The sequence below is a fragment of the Heloderma suspectum genome, chromosome 7, assembly GCF_057233095.1.
Source record: "Heloderma suspectum isolate Gila_16-S chromosome 7, 16-S_ref, whole genome shotgun sequence".
NCBI lineage: Eukaryota > Metazoa > Chordata > Lepidosauria > Squamata > Helodermatidae > Heloderma > Heloderma suspectum.
Window position 1 is genome coordinate 35,857,178 of NC_139464.1, and position 23,710 is coordinate 35,880,887.

At 45.3% G+C, this 23,710-nt stretch overlaps 1 protein-coding gene across 2 annotated transcripts in view; it reads left to right on the top strand.

The window, feature by feature from the left end:
- Positions 1-20,442: 20,442 nt before the first annotated feature.
- The window catches only part of WASHC4 (WASH complex subunit 4), a 51,103-nt gene continuing 47,835 nt past the window's right edge, over positions 20,443-23,710 (top strand). The window contains exon 1 of one of the 2 annotated variants that reach the window (XM_084809657.1): positions 20,443-20,616. In XM_084809657.1, the coding sequence (XP_084665783.1) occupies positions 20,556-20,616 (61 nt within the window). In that variant the 5' untranslated portion in view covers positions 20,443-20,555. The remainder of the gene's footprint in view (positions 20,617-23,710) is intronic. The other variant, XR_014784270.1, reaches the window with a different exon arrangement.

Consider the following 23,710-nt stretch of genomic DNA (forward strand, 5'->3'; position numbering starts at 1 on the left):
AGCCCACTATAAGGCAGATGGCACCAACCTGGTGCCGTCCAGATGTGTTGGACGGCAACTCCCATGGCCAATGGCCATGCTGGCTGGGAATAATGGGATTTGCAGGGGAGTCGCACATAGAGGGGACCCGACTGGTATAAGACCTCTGTGTTGCCCCAGTTCTTCCTGAGAATGTCCCTTTAGGATGCACTGCAGGCTTCCCTGTTACCGTACATGATGGAAGTTATAGTCCAAGGACATCTGGAGGGCTACAGATTCCCAACCCTTTCTGTAAAACAAGAGGTGTCCCTTCAAAGAATGGCCACCTGACAACTCCAGGATAGAACGTCTTAAGGGATTCTTCCTCCTCCCTATATAGAATACCACATCTCCACAAGATGCAGTGGAGATCTTTTATTTAAAGAAACAATGACATTCTGAGCCCTAAAGCATGAACACCAGACCTCTGAAGCATATCTTGATCATAAAATATTTGATGTAGCAGGATCAGGTGGGAGGTGAGCAGTTGAAGTACGCTCTTCAAGTACTTGAAAGGTTGCCACGGAGAGGAAGGCCAGGATCTCTTCTCTATCAGCCCAGAGTGCAGGACACGGAATAATGGGCTCAAGTTGCAGGAAGCCAGATTCCGGCTGAACATCGGGAAAAACTTCCTGACTGTTAGAGCAATATGACAATGGAACCCATTACCTAAGGAGGTGGTGGGCTCTCCCACACTGGAGGAATTCAAGATGAAGCTGGACAGCCATCTGTCATGGATGATTTGACTCGGATTCCTGCATTGAGCAGGGGGTTGGACTCGATGGACTTGTAGGCCCCTTCCAACCCTACTATTCTATGATTCTATGAGTTGCAGTGAGGACTGGGAGGGGTCTTCAGCAAACCTGTTCCGTGTGTTCTAAGCCATCTTTTCTGTCTGTGTGTCTCTCGCACCCTTGGTATTAGGACCAATGCTTTTCAACTTGTTCATAAATTATCTGGAATTAGGAGTGAGCGGTGAAGTGGCCATGTTTGCGGATGACACCAAGTTATTTAGGGTGGTTAAAACAAAAAGGGATTGTGAAGATCTCCAAAAGGATCTCTCCAAACTGGGAGAATGGGCATCGAAATGGCAAATGCAGTTCATTGTAAGCAAGTGTAAAGTGATATAGGTTTGAGCAAAAAACCACAGTTTCAAGTATAGCCTGATGGGATCTGAGCTAGTGGTGACTGACCAGGAAAGAGATCTTGGGGTTGTGGTGGAAAGCTCAATGAAGATGTCACCCCAGTGTGTGGCCACTGTGAAAAAGGCAAAATCCATGTTAAGCATAATTAGAAAAGGAATTGAGAATAAAACTGCTAATATCATACTGCCCCTATACAAATCTATGGTGCGACCACACTTGGAATACTGTGTCCATTTCTGGTCACCACACCTAAAAAAAGGTATTGTATAGCTGGAAAAAGTGCAGAAAAGGACAACTAAAATGATCAAGGGGCTGGAGCATCTCCCCTATGGGAGAAGGTTACAAAGCTGGGATTGTTTAGCTTGGAAAAAAGGAGGGAAAGGGGAGACATGATTGTTGTTCAGTTGTTAAGTCGTGTCCAACTCTTCGTGACCCCGTGGACCATAGCACACCAGGCCTTCCTGTCCTCCGCTCTCTCCCAGAACATGCTCAGGTTCATATTCATTGCATTGGTGATGCTATCTAGCCATCTCATCCTCTGCCATCCCCTTCTCCTTTTTCCTTCAATCTTTCCCAGCATCAGGGTCTTTTCCAGTGACTTTTCTCCTCACATTAGGTGGTTGAAATATTTGAGCTTCAGCTTCAGTATCTGTCCTTCCAATGAGCACTCAGGGTTGATTTCCTTTAGGATTGACTGATTTGACCTCCTTGCAGTCCAGGGGACTCATAAGAGGCTTCTCCAGCACCACAGTTCGAACGCATCAATTCCTCGGCGCTCAGCCTTCCTTATAGTCCAGCTCTCACAGCCATACGTTACTACTGGGAAAACCATAGCTTTGATTATATGGACCTTTGTCGGCGAGGTGATGTCTCTGCTTCTTACTATGCTGTCTAGGTTTGCTATAGCTTTCCTCCCAAGGAGCAAGCATCTTTTAATTTCATGGCTACAGTTACCGTCTGTGGTGATCTTGGAGCCCAAGAAAATAAAATCTGTCACTGCTTCCATTTCTTCCCCTTCGATATGCCAGGAAGTGATGGGGCCAGATGCCATGATCTGAGTTTTGTTAATGTTGAGTTTCAAACCAGCTTTTGCACTCTCCACTTTCACCCTCAACAAGAGGCTCTTTAGATCCTCTTTGCTTTCTGCCATTAGGGTGGTATCATCTGCGTATCTGAGGTTGTTGATAATTCTCCTGGCAATCTTAATTCCGACCTGTGATTCATCCAACCCGGCGTTTCTCATGATGTACTCTGCATAGAAGTTAAATATGCAGGGCGACAATATGCTGCCTTGTCGTACTCCTTTCCCAATTTTGAACCACTCGGTTGTTCCATGGGAGACATGATAGAGGTGTACAAAATCATGCATGGTGTGGAGAATGTGGATAGCGAGGCATTTTTCTCCCTCTCTCAAAATACTAAAACCCGGGGTGGGAGATTCAGGACAGACAAAAGGAAGGACTTCTTCACATAGTGCATAGTTAAACTATGACACTTGCTACCTGTCCTGTTCTGCCCTGAGCGGAAGCCCACAGGGATCAATACCAGGCAGCAAGAGGCATGGCAGCAAGGCAGGAGTCAAGGCAGGAGTCCCAGACTCCACCCTTTCTTTCAGAATGGAAGCCTTAAAGGGACAGGCCCCTGGCCTGTAGCCTAGCACTCCTCCGCCTCTCCAGGAGTTCATGCCTGGCATGCTGCTGGTGTTGGCACATTGGCTCCCTGGAACGTGGGGCTCCTGTAGATGAGAGTGCTGGTCTAGACTCAGGGGTCTCTGGAGGCTCAGGGGTCTCTGGCAGTTCTGCAGTGGTGCTCAAACCTGGAGTTTCCTCTGTTGGCACCACTGGATCTTCAGCTTCAGAGTCCATGTCACTGCTGGATTCCTGGGTCGTGACACCACCACAGGATGTAGTGATGGCTTCCAATTTGGATGGCTTTAAAAGGGGCTTGGACAAATTCCTGGAGGAGAAGGCTATCAATGGCTACTCATCTTGATGGCTATGTGCTACCTCCAGTACCAGAGGCAGTGAGCCCATGTACACCAGTTGCTGGGGAACATAGGCAGGAGGGTGCTCTTGCACTTATGTCCTGGTTGTGGGTTCCCAGTCGACAGCTGGTTGGCCACTGTGTGAACAGAATGCTGGACTAGATGGACCCTTGGCCTGATCCAGCATGGCTCTTCTGATGTTCTTATGTTCTACCCTGATCAGGGATCAGGGAAGTAGAAAAGGAAATGCCACTTCACACAGCACATAGTTACATTTACATCCTCAAGAAGTGGTGGCAGCTACCAACTCAGAAGGCTTTAATGCGGGATTAGACAAATTCATGGAGGATAAGGCTATCAGTGGCTACTAATCACAATGGCTGTATATTAGAGCTGTGCACAAATGGCCTCTTGAAATTCTCCACCCTATTTGAGGGCAGAGAAAATGGGGGATAATTTCACTTAATTTCTCCAGGGGGGAGGAAAAAATCTCAACAATTTTTCATGGGCAGGGCTCACTAAAGGCAGGGGTTGTAGCACAGCATCTTCTTTTTTTTCCCTAGGGCAGGGTGTGTGTGCTGCCACTGCAAGCGGCAACAGCGGCAACGGTGTTGGCAGCCTGGCCCCCATTTTGCATCCTCCACAATACAGGTGTGAGGGGGAAGAATGTTGTGTCTAGCATCAGGGAAGAGATGGAGCTAGTGCTGTGTGAAAATCTGCCCTCCAAATTCCTGAAAGTTTTCTTCCCTCATGAAAGAGGCTTTCATTTTCCTGCCTCATTCTCAGGGCATTTTATAATTTATTTTGAATGTTTTTGGTGGTGTTTTTGAGCTTACCTAGTCACCGCAAGGTAGCCAATGGTGCTGTGTTTGTTTTAAATTTCCATTATACATTTCTCCATTGCTCTGCAGCCTCCCAGGCTGCCTGCACTTCCTGATCTGAAGAAGCCCTATGGGAGGAAGTACCTCATGTTGTCTTCCCCTGGGCCTTAATTGAAGTGTGGGAAGCCAAGGAGGCTACATGCTGCTGGTGAGATAATTCTGTATAATGAAAGTCCGAACACTCACACACACTCCTCAGCCACCTTGTAAGGTAAGCACAAGAGCCCTGAACCCAACCCATGAGAATTTCTCTGAAATTTTCTTCTCCTTTGAACTTCTTTTTGAAAGCAATTTCTTCTCTATCAAATTGAATGAGCATGGTTAAAAAAAATGTGGGAGAATTTTTTTTAACATGGCACTGTTATATACTACATCCATGATCAGAGGCAGTATGCCTCTCAATACCTGTCGCTTGGAAACAACAGCAGGAGAAAGTTATGTCATTCATGTTCTGCTTGTGAGCTGGTTGGCCACTGTGGGAAACTAGACAGTACTTTTGGTTTAATCCAACAGTGTCCATCTTATGCTCTTACATCCTTATAATCATTACTGGCTCTTTATGTGAGAAAGGTGCACACTGTTCCCCTTACTGGGCACACATTTCATATTTTCTGCTAGCCAGATGAAGCAGTATGCCATTAGAGATCAGTAACTAATAGATTTCACCACCACCCTCAAAGAAAAAGAGAAACTATTGTTATCTTCTGCTTGATCCCACTTTGAATTCATTGCCTTGTTGGATCTGACCATCTATTCCAGTGGCAAGCTGGATAGCCCCGAGAAACTCAAATGTAGGCTACGATAGAGACAGGCATGCCTAATTTTCAACATCAGGTAATTAGAGATATACTGGCTCTGAAAATGCAGGCTCTGTTTTAGATTATTGCAGGTAATACCTCACTCTTTTGTTTTTCAACTGACCAAGCATGGAATACACCATGGCAGATTGGGTATCCAACAAATGAAATGCATAAACATGTTGCATATCTTGATGCTGAAGCAAACTTTTATGTATTGTGTATAGCCCAGGGCCGTCCCTACCGCTAGGCAGCTACCTCAGGTGGTGGGTGCTGGGAGGCAGGGAGTGGTGGTAAGGTGCTGGCGGGCAGAGCTGTGTATGCCCTGCAGCCTTTAAACTAGACTGCTGCACTCGGGTGCAATGGAGGATGCTGTCCCATTATCAGTGCTGAAGTAAGATTCAACAGCTGGTCTGGTGGGCTTCCGTAGATGGAAAGTCTCTTGCATGATGGGGCGGGGGGATTTTGTGTTTCACATCAGGTACCAAAATGTCTTGGGTTAGCCATGTGTACAGCGCCATGCCTAAGCTGCAGTAAGCTAATGACTGAGGCTGCAATCCCAAGCACACTTATGAGTAAATCCCATTGACCTATAGGGAATTTACTTCTGCATAAACATGCTCCATATTGTTAAGAGAGTGTATGAGTTGGCAAGTCCCCAATTCAAGTCTTGTCTCCAACATGAGCTCACTAAGTAACCTTTTTATTTATTTAAAATATTTATATACCACTCTTCAGAAAAGCTTTCACAAGGGTTTACAAAATCAAGATAAAATACAACATCTAGTGGCACCTTAAAGAGTAACACAGTTATTATGGCATAAGGTTTCATGGACAAAGTCCATTTCATCAGATGCATGAAGAGTTATCCCCAATTGGCAGGTGTATATACACATTGCTGTGGGGGAAGAAGGAATTGAAATGCAGAAAAAACTAAGGTGATAATTACCTTAATAGTGACCATTCACAAAACAGTTGTTGGGTGATAATGCAGACATCCTTGCACTGGTGAGTGGATTAACACACGTAGTGTGATAAAAAGCCTCTGGCTTTGTTGAATCCACAGAAGATGAAGTTGAATCTCTTGGTGAACTGTAGTTCAGCAGTTTCATAATCCATCTTTGATGTTCGTTTTTCAGGAATAGCCACTGATATCATTGATAGCCACCTTAAGGTCATTGACAGAGTGTCCTGGGAAGGTTCCTACTGTGGCTGACATACTTATAACATCTAAATCCTCGCCATTGGACACTTGGGCTTTTGGCAAACCCAAGTTCCATTTTCAAGAGCTCTAGGTGATCTCTCCCAGAGATCACCTAGAATCAGACAAGCCCAGAGAGAAAGGGTCCCCCAATAGGGTATGGGATACTGCAGTTCTGTTACTCTACAGCGTGTTTTCACCCAGACTAGCCCTAGTCTTCCTACTTAGGTCTGTTCTTTGCCATAGGCTCCAGTTTGCAACAAGCCTCATTTTAAATAAACACATTTTTCCTGTCACCACCGAGACAGAGGAGTTTCAATGCACCCCAATTCATCAGCTGTAGAAATAGATCTTCTGACCCAGGGAAAGTTATCTTTAAATGCCCGCCTATCTACAGAGGTTTTTCTACAGTTGCAGCCTCCAATCCCTCTTTTTGAGTTGGATCTATCTTTAACCTATCAAGGTTGGAACCCTAACCGCTTTGCGAAGCCTGTCCTAGTGGTCCAGTGGCAAGAATTGTGGCTAAGGTTCTTGTAATGTTTGCATCCCAGATTATCCTGGGCCCCACCTGGCGCCAATTGGAAAACAGGTACAAAATAAATTACTGAATCTCACAATTAGCATGAGCACAGGTTCTCTTCTTAGGGTAGATCCTCCTCTCTTCCTTCCTCCCTGCACTCTTACGCACACCCCAACCCCTTCTTTTCCCTTCCTTAGAGTGTTAGGGTGCAACCCTATGTATGTTTAGACAGTAAAGAAGACCTACAACTCCCACCATTTCCCAGCCAGCATGGCTGGCTGGAGAATATTGGTGGTATAGAAGTATTTTCTTTTTAAACACTCATAGGATTGCACCCTAAGTTGTTTTTCAAGTTTTACTGTACTCCCAAGCACGTTTTCACGGATACTTGTATTTCTTGTTTTATTTCTGCTTTTCTTTTGTTCTGTTTTACTTTGCTCAAGATAGATGTATTCACAGTTATTACTTTAATTAAAAAGAACACATTAAGCTGTCTCTTATGTTTCAGGCAAGATGCCAAGATCTTTTTTTTAATTATTATTTCACCAAGCTTCTAGTGTGGGCTAAAGTTTTGTCTCCCTGTTTTTATGCTGAATTGTTTTATCCTGCTCTAGGTTTTATTGTATGGAATTGATTTTAGTAATATGCACTCTTTTTACTCTATTTGGTTTAGGAAAAGTGAGGTACAAACAAACAAAGCATTTCTCAAACAAATTGTTTAATAATCCAATATCCAAAAACATTAATATCCAAAAACAAAACAAAAAACCCAACCCAAGTTTTGTTCTGGGACAATTTATGCCCATTTGCATACAGTGACATCTGGAAATGCCTGCCCCTCGCCACCCACCTAAATTTTCCCTGGGCCACTGCAGGTCATTTTTAGTAGTAAGGTTACAGATAAGGAGTACTTTGTGGTCTAATTGTTCTGCCTATTTGCCAAGTACAAGATATGGTTTTGGCTGAAGAGGCACCAACATGAAGCAGCATGTAGGACTCAGAGCCTTTTCATATGTACATGGCAGCAAACCTGAGTTTGTTGTGAGTGTGTGTGTGTGTCTGTATTTGAAATATTTCTATCATGCCCTTCAACAGGACATTTTCAAAATGGCTTACAAACAAATACCAACATGTGTATACCCAACAAAGACCTGCAGCCAATCCTGATTCCCTAATGGGTATATGGGTATGATATTTTTTTTCTCCCAAATATACATTGTCTCACTCACATGTTGTATTCTGAGTTGTGCATGTGCCATTTAAAAATCTTTTAAAAAGGTGTCTACTGAGATCAGTCCTGAGCTACAAACCACTTACTGTTCCATCTGTGTCAGAATTACCCAGAACAATGTGTGATTCAAGTTGTGATTTGTGTTGGACTACAGCTCCCACACTGGCTGGGGATGATGGGAGTTGTAGTAAACACACCCAGGTTGGGAACACTTGCCTGGAAGTCCTGTCACACTGAACTCAATAGAACTTACTTTTGAGTAACTTGTAGAGGATTGCACTGTCAGTATCTCAAATTATAGCAAGATGCATTTCATATTCTGGCACTGAAATCTTTTTTTTCATAGGAAGCTCTTCTGGCTTCCCAACAGCTCATTTAAAAAACCCTCAGAAAATAACTTTGCAATTTTTTGTCAGCTGACATCCTCTCCAGAACTTAAATCTTTATTAATTTCTAAATACAAGACAAGCATGAGTTTAGCAGGGTAATTTAGCATATGCCACAACAGTTAACTCATTTAATTGAATAGTCAAAGTGTCTTCTCTCTTAAAAGAGAAAATCTTAATCAATGTATCTCAGGAGGAAAGCAAAAAAGTTTGCTTTCTTACAGCATCATAGTGGCTGAGGATACAGTGCCACCTTGTGAGTGCACAGGGGAAATGATTAGTTTTTTAAAAAAATCATTTCATAACTAACACCAGTGCAATTTAAAGAGTTACTTCTGACCAACTGCCAGAGGGTTGTTACCCATGTTAGCATGGGTGCTTCTAGATGAGACTTTTATAGTGCTATTGCCTTGCCTCATATATAGAAATTTCCTGGGGTGGGTGAGTTCCAGACTAAGGGCTTCTCTACACAGAGGCTTTTATCCCATAACTTTACTGGGGCTTCTGATTAAGATCACCCCTTTTCATGCACTTCCACTTTTTTTTTTCCTGGGGAGTTCCTTTATCTGCAAGCTCTATGTTTCATTATACAGCCACTAGATGGCACACTGTTGTAACCCCACTTCCTCTTTCCATGGAGAAATTCAACTTCCTTTATTTAAATAGCTCATTATCCGCCATCTTTAAAAAAAGGGGGGGATAAAGGTCAGAAAGCATGAGAGAGGTCCTGGAGCTTGACAATGTCATGTAAAGGACCTGCAAACTTCCATGAGTAACCAATCTTAATCACAGGATAAAAGCCCCGTGTGGAAAAGGCCTTAATTGTCTTCTCCTTGTGACCCTGCTCTGTTTTCTTACCACTTCCTCTGTCTTTTTCCCTTAATGCAGAAAATCTGTTAAGGAAAAAAAGATGAAACAGCTGCACAGTGCCTTCTGAATGCTAGTGCTAGGAGCTTTCTCCATCTGGAAGCATCCTCTGTTGCAGCAAATCAGAAACATCAAGTTCTATCCAGAGTTTCAGGTATATATATATATACAGTACCCATGGTTGGGATGGGGGTGGGATTGTAAACAGGGAGCTAAGAAGGAAATGAAATGTAGACAAAACCACATTATTAACAGCGACCAATCACAAAACTTGTTGGTGATAAGGCAATTAATACTTGTAGTGTGATAAAAACAAACTGTCCTGATACCACTGTCTGCCAGGATGAGTACAAAACATGGCAATGACATGATCTCAACAGAACATTAAACAGGAATGGGGTATCTGTAGCACTCCAGATGTTGCTGGGTTCCAACTCCCATAAGCCCCAACCAGCATGGCTAATGGTTGGGGATGATGGGAGTTGTAATCCAACTGGTTCCCTGTTCCTGGTTTACAATCCAAAGTTATAATCTGTAGACATGAGTGAATCAACAGCACATTCCTGTACTTGTCTTCTCAAAAAATTTGGAACTCCCTGCCAAGAGAGACCAGGCTACATCTGTGTCTGTTTTCCTTCTGCCAGCAGGCAAAGGCAGGCAATTTTTATTTTATTCAGACAGAATAAATTTTATTTGCTTTTAAACAAATTTGTTTGCTGAAGCAGGGTTTAATCTGGGGGGGTGCTGTTTATTTTCTTTCTTACTCATGTGTTTTTAATTGATGTGTCTTTTATGTTTTAATTATAATTTTGTGTTTTACGTGCATGTCATTGTTGACCACCTTGAGCACTAGTATTCTTAGTAGAAAGGCAGGATATGCATTTAATAAGCATGCGGAGAGAGCAATCGTATGGCCGCTCGACACTGTCTAGAGGGCCATAGGATATGTTCATTTCTGGGAACCGACCTCGGAGCCCGCACTCCGAGGTCATTTCCTGGAAAACTGACTGCCCCCCTCGTCCACACTGCCTCAGAGACAGCGCAGAGAAGCCCCATCCTCTGTGCTCGGAAGAGGAGCACGGAGCGACTGAAAAGGGGCGGGGCTGGGGGTCGTTCCGGGGCAGGGAGAGCGGCACTCTCTCATCCTATGTGTCGTAGGGTAGCTTCCTCTCCTGGTCGGCCCCCCCGCTGCTAGATAGTTGAAAATGGCTGTCTAGCAAAAAATAGCAAGGCAGGAGAGGCACAGAGGGAACAATCCCCCCATGCCTCTCCTGCCTTGCTTTGGATAGGCGGTTGCCTCTGAGGTTGGAGGTGGCCGCCTATCTAGTTAGGATTGCGCCCTAAATAAAGCAAGTCCCATTGAGTTCAATGGGGCTTACTCCCAAGCAAGTGGGTATAATACAGCCTTACAGTCAGAAATATTGGAACAAGGATAACTGTTTTGGCAGTTGGCCTCTGTACACCACCACACTGAAGTTGAAAGGAAACACACCCAGATGGGAGCGAAGTCAGGACTTTCAGCTGTAATTCAAAGGGTTTGACGAAAGTGGGGCACTACCCATGCAGGAAGTACTGCCAGTGGCACCCCCCCCCCCATCATTGGTGGCTCATAAGTAATGGAAGGAATGGCTGACAAGCAGCTGCATAGCCAGGTGAGGCCTGTTTCCTGGGTACCCCATGACCAATCAATCAGATAAAAGGCCTGAAGGTGGTTCTGAGTGTTACATTTGCATTTGGTAGCTGTTCACTGGAACTCCCAACATGAGGTCCAAAGAGGTGTCCATGTGAGTGAAGGAGGCCATCATTAGGCTGAAGAAACAAAATAGACCCATCAGAGAGAGAGCAAAAACAGTGGGAGTGGCCAATACAACAGTCTGGAACATCCTGAAAAAGAAGGAATTAACTGGCAAGCTCAGCAACAGCAAAAGACCACGGAAGACAACTAAAGTAGATGACTGCAGAATTCTGCTCATGGTGAAGAGGAACCCTTTCACAACATCTAGCCAGGTCAAGAATGCTCTTGCAGAGGTAGGCATGTCATTGTCAACATCTGCAGTCAAGAGACGGCTTTATGAATGTAAAAACAGAGGCTTCACAACAAGGTGCAAACCACTGGTAATGCTCAAGAACTGAAAGGACAGATTAGCCTTTGCCAGCAAACACCTAAAAACCCTGCCCAGTTCTGGAATAAGATTATTTGGACTGATGAAACCAAGATTAACTTGTACCAGAATGATGGGAAGAGAAAAGTATGGAGAAGGAAACAAACAGCTCATGATTCAAAGCATACCACATCATCTGTCAAACATGGTGGAGGCAGTGTTATGGCATGGGCATGTATGGGTGCCAATGGAACCGGGTCACTGGTGTTTATTGATGACCTGACTGCTGATAAAAGCAGCAGGATGAATTCTGAAGTGTATAGGGCTGTACTTTCTGCTCAGATTCAGCCGAATGCTGCCAAACTGACAGGATGCTGCTTCATATTGCAGATGGATAATGACCCAAAACATACAGGAAAAGCTACCCAAGAGTTTCTGAAGGCAAAGAAGTGGGATGTTCTTCAATGGCCAAGTCAGTCACCTGATCTCAACCCAATAGAGCATGCATTTCACTTACTGAAGACAAGACTGAAGGCAGAAAGACCCACAAACGAGCAGCAGCTGAAGGCAGCTGCAGTAAAGGCCTGGCAAAGCATCTCGAGGGAGGAAACTCAGCATTTGGTCATGTCCATGGGTTCCAGACTTCAGGCAATCATTGACTGCAAAGGATTTTCATCCAGGTATTAAAGGCGACCCTTAAGTTTGAAATGATGTTGGTTTGTTCCATTACTTATGAGCCACCAACGATGGGTGTGTGTATGCCACTGGCTGTCCTTCCTGAATGGTTAGTGCCCCACTTTTGTCAAACCCCTTGAATTACAGCTGAAAGTCCTGATTTCTCTCCCATCTGGGTGTGTTTCCTTTCAGCTTCAATGTGGTGGTGTACAGAGGCCAACTGCCAAAACGGTTATCCTTGCTCCAATATTTCTGGCCCTGACTGTATATTCCACTGAAATCAATGGGAGTTACACACAGCTCAGCCCTATGTACACTTACTCAGAAATTGTGTTCAGTGAGGATTACATCCAGGTAACTTTGCATAGGATTGCAGCCTTAAAGTATTAACTACGCTTGTACCATCGATTTCAATAGGACCCAAACCATTTTCTCTAGATTGTGCCAGATTCCAAGTTCAGTGGTGACATAAAGCAGGGGTGGGGAACCTCAGGCCTGGGAGCCAAATGTGGCCCTCCTTTCCCCACAGCCACTCATCATTTGGTGCTTTCCTGGCTTTTGTGCAGTTTTTCCCCTGTTCTGAAAGGTTGAAACGTCTCTCCAAAGCCTTAGTTATGGCAGTAAGAGCTTTGAGCTACAGTATGCTGGTACCTTTTGTAATGTTTTTGTATTTTCCATTCCTTTCATCTTTGGCCCTGCCCACCACTGGACTGTGGTGCCTGAGAGCTGGTTCTTGGGCTGAAAGATGTTCCCCAGCCCTGCTCTATAGGGAAGGAGAGGGTTTCAGCTGTCCAATGACATTGATTGAGGGTGGATTAAAGGCATGTACTTCTCCACGTAGCACATAATCCACTTACATTTGCTGCCACAAGATGTGTTGATGGCCACTCATTTGGACGGCTTCAAGAAAGTACTGAATTAATTGGGGTGCAATCCTACACATGCGTAGACAGAAAAAGGTCCCATGGCTGCCTGGGACATGTTGGGAATTGTAGGACCTTTTTCTGTTTAAACATGCATAGGATTGCACCCTTAATGGAGGAGAGGTCCATCAATGGCTATTAGCTACAATAGCTAAATGGAACCTCCATATTTAGGAACAGTGTACCTCTGAATATCAGATCCTGGGGGAAGCACACAATGGATGAGGGGTAGTGCCTTCAGAATCATCTGGCTCCTCTTGTTGGGAACAGGATGCTGGCATACACAGATTTTTTATCTGATCCAGCAAGGCTCGCCTGGGGTTCTTATTGCAGCCTCTTCCAACCTGGTGCCCTCCAAATGTTTTGGACTACACCTCCTGCCATTGATCATCCTGTTTGGGGCTGATGGGAGTTGAACTCCAAAACATCTGGAGGGCATCAGTTTGGGGGAAGGCTGTCCTGTTGCTTCCTATTATTTTTATGGAAGAAGAATGTATAAATGCTGAAGGAAGCGGGTTCCTTGTCACAATTCTCTCAAGGTCCTTAACCAGCAGTTTGACTGCTGTTTGAACCCTCCTGCAACTGGTACAGCAACATTGCGGTTGTTTTGGGCTGCTGGGATGTCTGGAAATGCCTTAGATAGGAGGGGATTAAAAGAGTCTGTCCTCTAGTATGAGGTTGTCCCATACAGCCACTGCAACACCCCTGTTAAACTAGGTGTGCTTCTTCCAGATGAGGCTTTTATTGTGCAATCGCCCAGCCTCATTCATGGAATGTTAGGGGTGGGGCGGGCGGATGCCACTGTCTTCCCATTGCAACCCTCCCGGGTTTCTCCACCACCTCTTCTGTCTTCTTTGGTGCTTCCAGATGGAGGGCTGCTAGAGCTGCCAATCCAAAGGCACTGTGTAGCAATTCCAATTTCCCCTCAATTGCGCGTGTGTGTGTGGAAAGAAAAAAGAAGCAGTCGGAAAACATGGGAGGGTTACAAGCCAAAGATGACAACAAGGTCTGGAGGTTTCTCTGTGAAGTTCCGTGAATGAGGCAGGACGATTTCACAATAAAAGCCTTGTCTCTGCAAGCACCCTTTCTGTACCCACACAAGTTAAGGAGAAAGGATGGAAGAGCTGCACAATGTTTTTTTTTTACTGGTAGTGCTGGGAGCGCTCTGTTTGCAAGCACCCCACTCTTCCATTCTTGTCATCGGTGAAGAGACAATCTCTGAGGCAGAGGTGGCTGTATATGGGGGGCAAACAGGGCAGTGACCCACCCACCTGTGGCAGAGAGACCCCCTCACAACCAGGTACAGTTCCTCCAATGCACAGCATGCAGCTGCCAAGTTCCACACATGATCTTCTTCAGTCCTCCTCCAGCAATCTCAGTAGAATGTTGATCAACTGCTCTGCCTTCCGCCCCACCAGACACCACTGCTCTGAAGCGAATGTGTTCCCTCCAAGTCCTTTAATACTGACAGTTATTTATTTATTTATTTATTTCATTTCTATCCCTCCTTTTTTCCCTCCTAAAGGAACCCAAGGTGGCATACATAATCCTCCTCCTCTCCATTTTATCCTCACAACAACAACCCTGTGAGGTAGGTTGGGCTGAGAGTCTGTGACTGGCCCAAAGTCACCCAGTGAGCTTCCATGGCCGAGTAGACGACATCTCTGCACCAGCCTAAAATCCTGCATTTAAAACAGGGCTTTCTGCTTCCGTTTTAAATGCAGGATCACAACGACTCCCTTTTTCATGTGCTTCCTTCTCCCCGTATCTGAGTCCCCCATTATCTTTCATTGAGCTCGCCGCATTTCCTCTTTTCATGGAGGAAACTGAAGCAGAACACAACGGGGAATTTGATAGCTCATTATCTGCGATCTATTTAAAAACAGAATGAAGGGCATTGAGTGCAGAAGACACCTTGAATGACCACAGAGTCATGTAAAGAGCCTGCAAACTTCCGTGAAGGAGCAATCTCGATCACAGGATAAAAGCTCCATGTGAAGGAGCCCAGAGACTAGAACCCGGATCTCCTGACTCCCAGTCCAGCACTCTAGCCGCTACACCACACTGGCTCTCACACTATTTTTTTCCTTTGCAGGAATTAGAAGGGGGAAATAGTGTCGGTTGGAGAGAGATATTTTCTTGGAGTTTATCTTGATTTGTTGTTGTTCAGTCGTGTCCGACTCTTCGTGACCCCATGGACCATAGTACGCCAGGCCTTCCTGTCCTGCGCTCTCTCCCGGAGCGTGCTCAAGTTCATATTCATTGCATCCGTGATGCTATCTAGCCATCTCATCCTCTGCCGTCCCCTTCTCCTTTTGCCTTCAGTCTTTCCCAGCATCAGGGTCTTTTCCAGGGAGTTTTCTCTTCGCATTAGGTGGCCAAAATATTGGAGCTTCAGCTTCATTATCTGTCCTTCCAATGAGCACTCAGGGTTGATTTCCTTTAGGATGGACTGATTTGACCTCCTTGCAGTCCAGGGGACTCGTAAGAGTCTTCTCCAGCACCACAGTTCGAAAGCATCAATTCTTCGGCGCTCAGCCTTCCTTATAGTCCAGCTCTCACAGCCATACATTACTACTGGGAAAACCATAGCTTTGATTAGACGGACCTTTGTCGGCAAGGTGATGTCTCTGCTTCTTACTATGCTGACTAGGTTGGCCATAGCTTTCCTCCCAAGGAGCAAGCGTCTTTTAATTTCATGGCTACAGTCACCCTCTGCGGTGATCCTGGAGCCCAAGAAAGTAACATCTGTCACTACTTCCATTTCTTCCCCTTCTATATGCCAGGAAGTGATGGGGCCAGATGCCATGTGTTTTTAATGTTGAGTTTCAAACCAGCTTTTGCACTCTCCTCTTTCACCCTCAACAAGAGGCTCTTTAGATCCTCTTCGCTTTCTGCCATTAGGGTGGTATCATCTGCATATCGGAGGTTGTTGATCATTCTCCCAGCAATCTTAATTCCAACCTCTGATTCATCCAACCCGGCATTTCTCATGATGTACTCTGCATATAAGTTAAATAAGCAGGGTGACAATATGCAGCCTTGTCGTACTCCTTTCCCAATTTTGAACCACTCGGTTGTTCCATGTCTGGTTCTTACTGTTGCTTCTTGACCCTCGTACAGCTTTCTCAGGAGACAGGTAAGGTGGTCTGGTACTCCCATCACTTTCAGAATTTGCCACAGTTTGTTGTGATCCACACAATCAAAGGCTTTAGCGTAGTCAATGAAGCAGAAATAGACGTTTTTCTGGAATTCTCTTGCTTTCTCCATGATGCACCGAATGTTGGCGATTTGATCTCTAGTTCCTCTGCCTCTTCTAAACCCAGCTTGTACTTCCGGTAGTTCTCGGTTCGCATACTGCTGAAGCCTAGCTTGTAGGATTTTGAGCATCACCTTGCTGGCATGTGAAATGAGCGCAATTGTGCGGTAGTTTGAACACTCTTTGGCGTTGCCCTTCTTTGGAATTGGAATGTAAACTGACCTTTTCCAATCTTGTGGCCACTGTTGAGTGTTCCAGATTTGTTGGCATATTGAATGCAGCACTTTAACAGCATCATCTTTTAGGATTTTAAATAGCTCGGCTGGAATACTGTCATCTCCGCTAGCTTTGTTGTTACTAATGCTTCCTAAGGCCCACTTGACTTCACTCTCGAGGATGTCCGGCTCAAGTTCAGTGACCGCACTATCATGGCTATCAGGGACATTCAGATCTTTCCTGTAGAGTTCTTCTGTGTATTCTTGCCACCTCTTCTTAATCTCATCTGCTTCTGTTAGGTCCCTGCCTTCTTTGTCCTTTATCATGCCCGTCTTTGCACAAAACGTTCCCTTGAGATCTCCAATTTTCTTGAAGAGATCTATAGTCTTTCCCATTCTGTTGTTTTCCTCGATTTCTTTGCATTGTTCATTTAAGAAGGCCTTCTTGTCTCTCCTTGCTATTCTCTGGAACTCTGCATTCAGTTGGGTATATCTTCCCCTTTCTCCCTTGCTTTTCGCTTCCCTTCTTTCGTGAGCTACTTGTAAAGCCTCATCAGACAGCCACTTGGCTTTCTTGCATTTCTTTTTCTTTGGGATGGATTTCGTTGCTGCCTCCTGAACAATGTTACGGACCTCCGTCCATAGTTCCTCAGGCACTCTGTCTATCAGGTCTAATCCCTGAAATCTATTCCTCACCTCCACTGTATATTCATCAGGGATATGATTTAGGTCATACCTGAACGGTTTAGTGGTTTTCCCGACGTTCTTCAATTTAAGACGAAATTTTGCAAGAAGCAGCTCATGATCTGAGCCACAGTCAGCTCCAGGTCTTGTTTTTACTGACTGTATGGAGCTTCTCCATCTTTGGCTGCAAAGGACATAATCAATCTGATTTCGATATTGACCATCTGGTGATGTCCATGTGTAGAGTCGCCTCTTGTGCTGTTGGAAAAGAGTGTTTGCTATGATCAGCATGTTCTCTTGGCAAAACTCTATTAGCTTTTGTCCTGCTTCATTTTGTACACCAAGGCCATGCCTGCCTGTTATCCCGGTGATTTCTTGACTTCCTACTTTAGCATTCCAATCCCCTAGGATGAAGAGGACATCTTTTTTTGGTGTTAGTTCTAGAAGGTGTTGTAGGTCTTCATAGAACCGATCAACCTCAGCTTTTTCGGCCTCAGTGGTTGGGGCATAGACTTGAATTACTGTGATGTTGAATGGTTTGCCTTGGATTCGTACTGAGATCATTCTATCATTTTTAAGATTGTACCCCAGTACTGCTTTTCCCACCCTTTTGTTGACTATGAGTGCTACTCCATTTCTTCTAAGGGATTCTTGCCCACAATAGTAGATATGATGGTCACCTGAATTAAATTCGCCCATGCCTGTCCATTTTAGTTCGCTGATTCCCAAGATGTCAATGTTCAATCTTGCCATCTCATGTTTGACCACCTCCAGCTTACCTTGATTCATTGATCTGACATTCCAGGTTCCTAAACAATATTGTTCTTTACAGCATCGGATTTTCTTTTCACCACCAGACACATCCACAGCTGATTGTCCTTTCGGGTTTGGCCCAGCCGCTTCACTCTTTCTGGCCCTACTTGGAAATACCCTCTGCTCTTCCCCAGTAGCATATTGGACACCTTCCGACCTGAGGGGCTCATCTTCCGGCGTCATATCTTTTAGCCTTGTGATACATTCCACGGGGTTGTCTTGGCAAGAATACTGGAGTGGGTTGCCATTTCCTTCTCCAGTGGACCACATTTTGTCAGAACTCTCTGCCATGACCTGTCCGTCTTGGGTGGCCCTGCACGGCATAGCTTATGGCTTCACTGAGTTACGCAAGCCCCTTCGCCACAACAAGGCAGTGATCCATGAAGGGGATTTTGATTTGCCCCTAAGCAAATAGAGTGAGAACAGTTCCAGGATGTAGCAGTAACCCTGTGTATATTAGACATCAGTGCCAATTAGAGGTTGTTTCTCTGGTGAGTCAATGCAAACAGGCAGACAACGCTGATTTTAAATCTGTCTCAGTTCACCAAGAGATGCTGTAGACTGACACTCACTGCTTTATGGACAGAATGGCATCTAGTTATGTGGCTGCCAGAAAGAAAGACAGAGCTTAATATAACTGCCACTAGGATAAAGAGTGCAATATTGTGCAGCTGGAATCCTCAACCTTTTGGGACCTGTGGTCACATTTGAGAATTTGAGAAACTGCTGTGGTCACCACCACAAAATGGCTCCTACGGAGGCTGTGAATAGTCACATAATGGCTGCTATGAGGGCCTGGCTACTCAAAAGAGGTGACGGGGAAGAAATAGCGAGGCTGGGAGGGAGGGGAAAATGGAAAGAGTTGCTTCCTGGGCCACCCAGTCTTCTTCTCTCCACACAGACATTCCCCTTTGCTCTCTCTCTCTCTCAACTCCCACCCTATAGCCTTGCTATTTCTCTTCCCCAACCCTTTCCTCGCTATTTCTCTCCCTTCTCCATCCCTAGCCTTCTTCTTTCTCTCCCTTCCTAACCCTTAGCCTTGCTCTTTCTCTCCCACTTATCTTGCTGTTTCTCTCCACTCCCAGCCTCTGCCTTCACCTTTTCATCTCTCTTCCATCCTAGCCTCTAGCCTTGCTTTTTCTCTCCCTTGTACTCCTCTCCCTTGCTTTCTCTTCCTGCCCACTGAACAGCTGATCAGACATCAGGTTCAGGAACAGGAAGGAGAACCTGGTGCCCTAATATTTTTCAATTTTTTATTAAATTTATTTGGGGGGGGAAGTGGGTAGGGAGTGAAGAGCTGTACGGGTGCCATTGGAGGTGCCGTAGGCACCACTTTCAGGACTCCTAGGTACAGTGTAGCAACAACCTCTTCTACCTCCATGCCTCTTCTCCTAAATATCACCAGGAATGGGGAACCAGTGGCTTTCCAGCTGTTGTTGGACTCCAACACCCATCAGCCCCAGCCAGCATGGCCAGGGCGATGGGAGTTGTAGTCCAACATTTGAAAGGCGACTGGTTCTCCAACCCTGCTCTATACTAATAGCAAGCACATTCTCTGTGGTATGGATCCTTACATAGCCAAAACAATGCACCATCCATGCACAAGAGGCATGGATCAGTAGGCTTGGGGGAACTCCAAGGTTTGCAGAAATACAAAAACTCTTTAAAAAGCAACAACAGCTAAGGGAAGGAAAATCCCAACACCCCCCCCCCCCAGATCACGCTCGGTGGTTACAGAATGCTGGCTGAGTGATCCAGCACTACATGTATCTGATGAAGAGGACTACAGTGGTGTAATGGAAAATGCTGACGTGCAGGCTCTCCTCTTGACAGTCACCATAGCCTCGCCCCCAAGGAAGGTCCGAAAATCCAGGCAGCAGTGTTGATCCTTAACAACAAACCAGTTCTAGAAGTTTTCATCTCCACCCAGAGCAGGTATTTTGTAACGCTGATGGGTCTCTTTGTTCATTCAAGACCAAGTTACCTCAAAATACTTTGTATTACAACAGGGAACAAGATATTGTGGCTGGGGAAAAAAATCCTTTCCCCCGGCCACTGTTATTTGTAGTGTTTCCTGAAGAGGAACAGGGATTTGCATTTCTTCGAAGGAGATGATAAAGGGGAGGGTAAGGGGAAACATGATAGAAGTCTACAAAATTATGCATGGTGTGGAGAATGTGGATAGGGAGACATTTTTCTCCCCCTCTCAAAATACTAGAACCCAGGGTCATCCTATGAAGCTGACTGGTGGAAGATTTAGGACAGATAAAAAGAAGTACTTCTTCACACAGCACATAGTGAAACTACGGAATTCGCTACCACAAAATGTTGTGATGGCCACCAATTTAGATGGCTTTAAAAGGAGGGTGCTGTTGCGCTCATGCCCGGCTTGTGGGTTTCCTGTGGGCAGCTGGTTGGCCACTGTGTGAACAGAATGCTGGACTACTCGATGGACCCTTGGCCTGATCCAGCATGGCTCTTCGTATGTTCTTAAATAAGTCACGGGGATACAACGTGGCTTTGGAGGTGATGGTGAAACAAGTTTAGCCCCCCCCCCACGCCACGTAGACGTGTCTTTAATTGCACTGTCCTCTACTCGGTGTTTCAGCATTGACCGCCCCGGGTCTCTCACTGGTCTTCGACGCTTCGCTCTGCAGGGGTCGCTGTGGAACGTTCCTGGCCGTTCGCTCCCCGCCCAATCGCCGCTGCAGCCGGCTTCCCCTTTTCCTCGCGATCGGGGGACTGCGTTTCCCAGAATGCCGTGCGGGCGTGGCAGGAAGTCCCGTGCCCTTCAGTCAGCGGGGCAGGGGCAGCTCCTGCTTTCGCCGCCGCCGCCGCCGGGCGCGGGGCTGTCATGGCGCTGGAGACCCTTTCGCCGGATTGGGAGTTCGACCGCGTCGACGACGGCTCTCAGAGTAAGGGGGGTGGGGGAGGAAGGCATGAGGCGGGAAGCGCGTTTCCTTCTCTGAGGGAACCCAGGAGGGAGTTCCTGAGGGAGGCGGTGGTTGAGCCTGGTCCCTCATGAGGTGAATAGCGAAAAGTCCCCCCCAGTCGACCCCACCCCACGCTAAATGGGGCCTCCCACCTCAAGAACTTCACCCCCCCTCTCCCCCTTCCCAGCTGACCCGAGCAGCGAGGCAGGCCCTTTTGCCTGTCACCAGCCTGCTGCATTGGTGGTTGGGGAATTACGAGGAGCTCTCGGGGGGGGGGGGGGGCAGTGATAACCTTCAACAACTTTAGCCATTCGTTTCCTCCCAGGCAAGGTGGCCGAAGGGTAAAAGGGTGGGTTTTGCTCGTCTGTGCAAAGATCACATCTTTTCTAACCTCGATTTTTTTTTTTTTTAAATGACACACAGCAAATCCATACATACGTTCCTGTCACACAGGCATGCAGGAGTTCGTTTTCTGAAATAGAAAAGGTTGTCCTAGAAACTTGTTTGAAATCTTACAAACCACTTCCAGTAATTAGGAAAGATTCCCCCCCCCCCCCTCCAGTTTTTCAACCAGTACCGGTCAGGTTTTTGTTGTTTGTTTGTTTTGCATTTCTGTCCTGTTGCAAATTTTCCCCAACCAAATGGTCCTAGATGGGTCTAGGTTCTCTTGAAACGTCTATGTGGTAATTCTATGTGGGTAGTAGTTAATATGTTTTAGGGTGCCTTAAAGATTAACAGGCTTATATGGCATAAGCATTTGTGGACTACGAAAGCTTGGGTCATATGAATTTGTTAGTCTTTAAGGTGCCACAAAGGCTATTAATTGTGGGGAGGTTTCCAACGGACTAGTATGGCTACACATTAGTTAATGTTTGTAGTTACTTTAAAATTTCTTTCTACAATAAACAATCATGTCTTCTTTTCTGGATTAATTTGTCTGGGATAGATTACCACTCTCTGGTTCCATATTTACAACTGCAACACAGATTAAAATCCCAGGTCGACCCATAACTGTGCATTGGTAAAGGTGGTTAAAAAAGCACCCCTTTTACAATTCTTCAGCCACCTTTGTTTCAAGTAGAACTGTGGTTAAAAGTGTTAAAACATACCTGGTTAAATGATCTTGAGTGTGAATGCTGTGAATGAAGTGGGAATTCTAACTCTGGATAGTGGTTGTGAGTACAGGCCACAGTGTGGAGCTGATCGTTATGACTTAATCTGCAGTCAAATTGTATCGTCTTCTAAGTTGCACTTGAACTCACACCTGTCCTCAAGATCAGTGGTATGAATGAGATGCTGCAACCAACCCATATTCTTATCTGCTCTTTTTTTGGGCTGACTGGCAGGAGTCTGAGAGTGATAGATTTCCTTCGGTTTTATTGCATTTTTACAGGTGGGGATTCTGATATCTTTTAGGGCGCAATCCTACTGAGATAGGTGGCCACCTCTGAACTTGGAGGCAACCGCTTGTCCAAAGCAGGGCAGGAGAAGCACGGAGGGGATCGTTCCCTCCATGCTTCTTCTGCCCTGGTTTTTTGACTAGACAGCCGATGGTGGCTGTCTAGCTGTGGGAGCACAGAGCGGGGAAGGAGGCTGCTGTATGACACATAGGATGTGTCGTACACGCGGCTACACCCTCCTCGCCCTAGAATGCCCCCAGCCATGCCCCTTTCCAGCAGCTCCACACTTCTCTTGCGAGCATTGAGGACTGGGCTATTCTGCACTTCCTTGGAGGCAGCGTGGAAGTGGGGGGGAGGTTGGTTCCCCAGGAACCAACCTCGGAGCGCAGGCTCTGAGGTTGGTTCCTGGAAAACAACATATCCTATGGCCGTCTAGCCACTGTCTAGTGGCCATAGGATTGCTCCCTCTGTAGTTGTGAATATGGAAGTGGGGGATGGTGACTAATCCAGATGAATACTGAATAAAGAAATCCAAGATTTTGTCTACATGGCAGAGATTCAACAACGTTGGGTTTGAGATTGTTTCCTTATGGGGGCATTCTGTTGGAACTATCTGTTGTTGCAACATAGGGTGTGTCAACTGGATGTAATGGACCATGGTGATTTGAATGTTAGTCTGTAGCATGATTCCCCCCTCCCAATTGTGGTTATATTTTATTTTTTCTCTGACAAGCAACTTCCCTGCTGAAACTAGAACTTTCCTTCTGTTTTGCCCTCTGCCTGTGAGTTTCGGTTTCACTAAATTCTTCTAGAACAGTGCATATTATTCCTGTAATTGTTTGTTCTTTCCATAGTGTAATTCATTACAAATGTCCCTCAAATCTTGATTTGTCTCTTCTGCTCTTTCCCATTAAGTAGTTTCCTCCTAGACACAGTTAGGCTTTATTTTTGCAGATACTCCCTGCTTTAGCCAGAAAAATTAAGTCATGCTAAAATAATTTAGTTGGGTAGTATGTGGGTTTCTCTTCTCTCTCTAGTTTGCAGAAGTTGGAATTAGACAGTGTCTTCCACTTGCGCTTTCAAAACCTTTTTAAAAATAATACATTAACACATGTGGCAGTGCCATAATAGTATCAAAAATTAATCCATATATAAACTGTTCTTGGAGAAATTCCATGCACTTACATATACGTGTCATATTGTTTTGCATAATGTGGAGTAAACTGTCATGCTGAATACAGTACACAATAATTATTCAGAAAATGTCATGAACTGGTTGTTTTTTTGTCATAGTAATTTATAGCATTTCAATTTTATTGTTTTCTTCTGGGAAACATTACCTTTTTCAGCTTGATATTCTATTTATCTGCTCAGCGTAATGCTTTTCACCCAGAATTCCAGTTTTGTATATTCAAGCTTATGAAGAAAACACTTAGTCTTCCTGGGTGCATCCCTTTAGGAACTCCTGTCTCTGCCCCAGATACTTTTTTGTCCGTCATTAAAGTTGTTTTTAGATATATATTGTCTCTGTGTGTACTGTCTGTTTGTTGTGTTTTTATGTAAATGGCTTTTTAAACTTCATATACTGTATCTTAATGGTTGTTAATCTTTGTAAACTGCCCAGAGAGCTTTGGCTATGGGGCGGTATAAAAATCTAATAAATCACTGTCGTCATC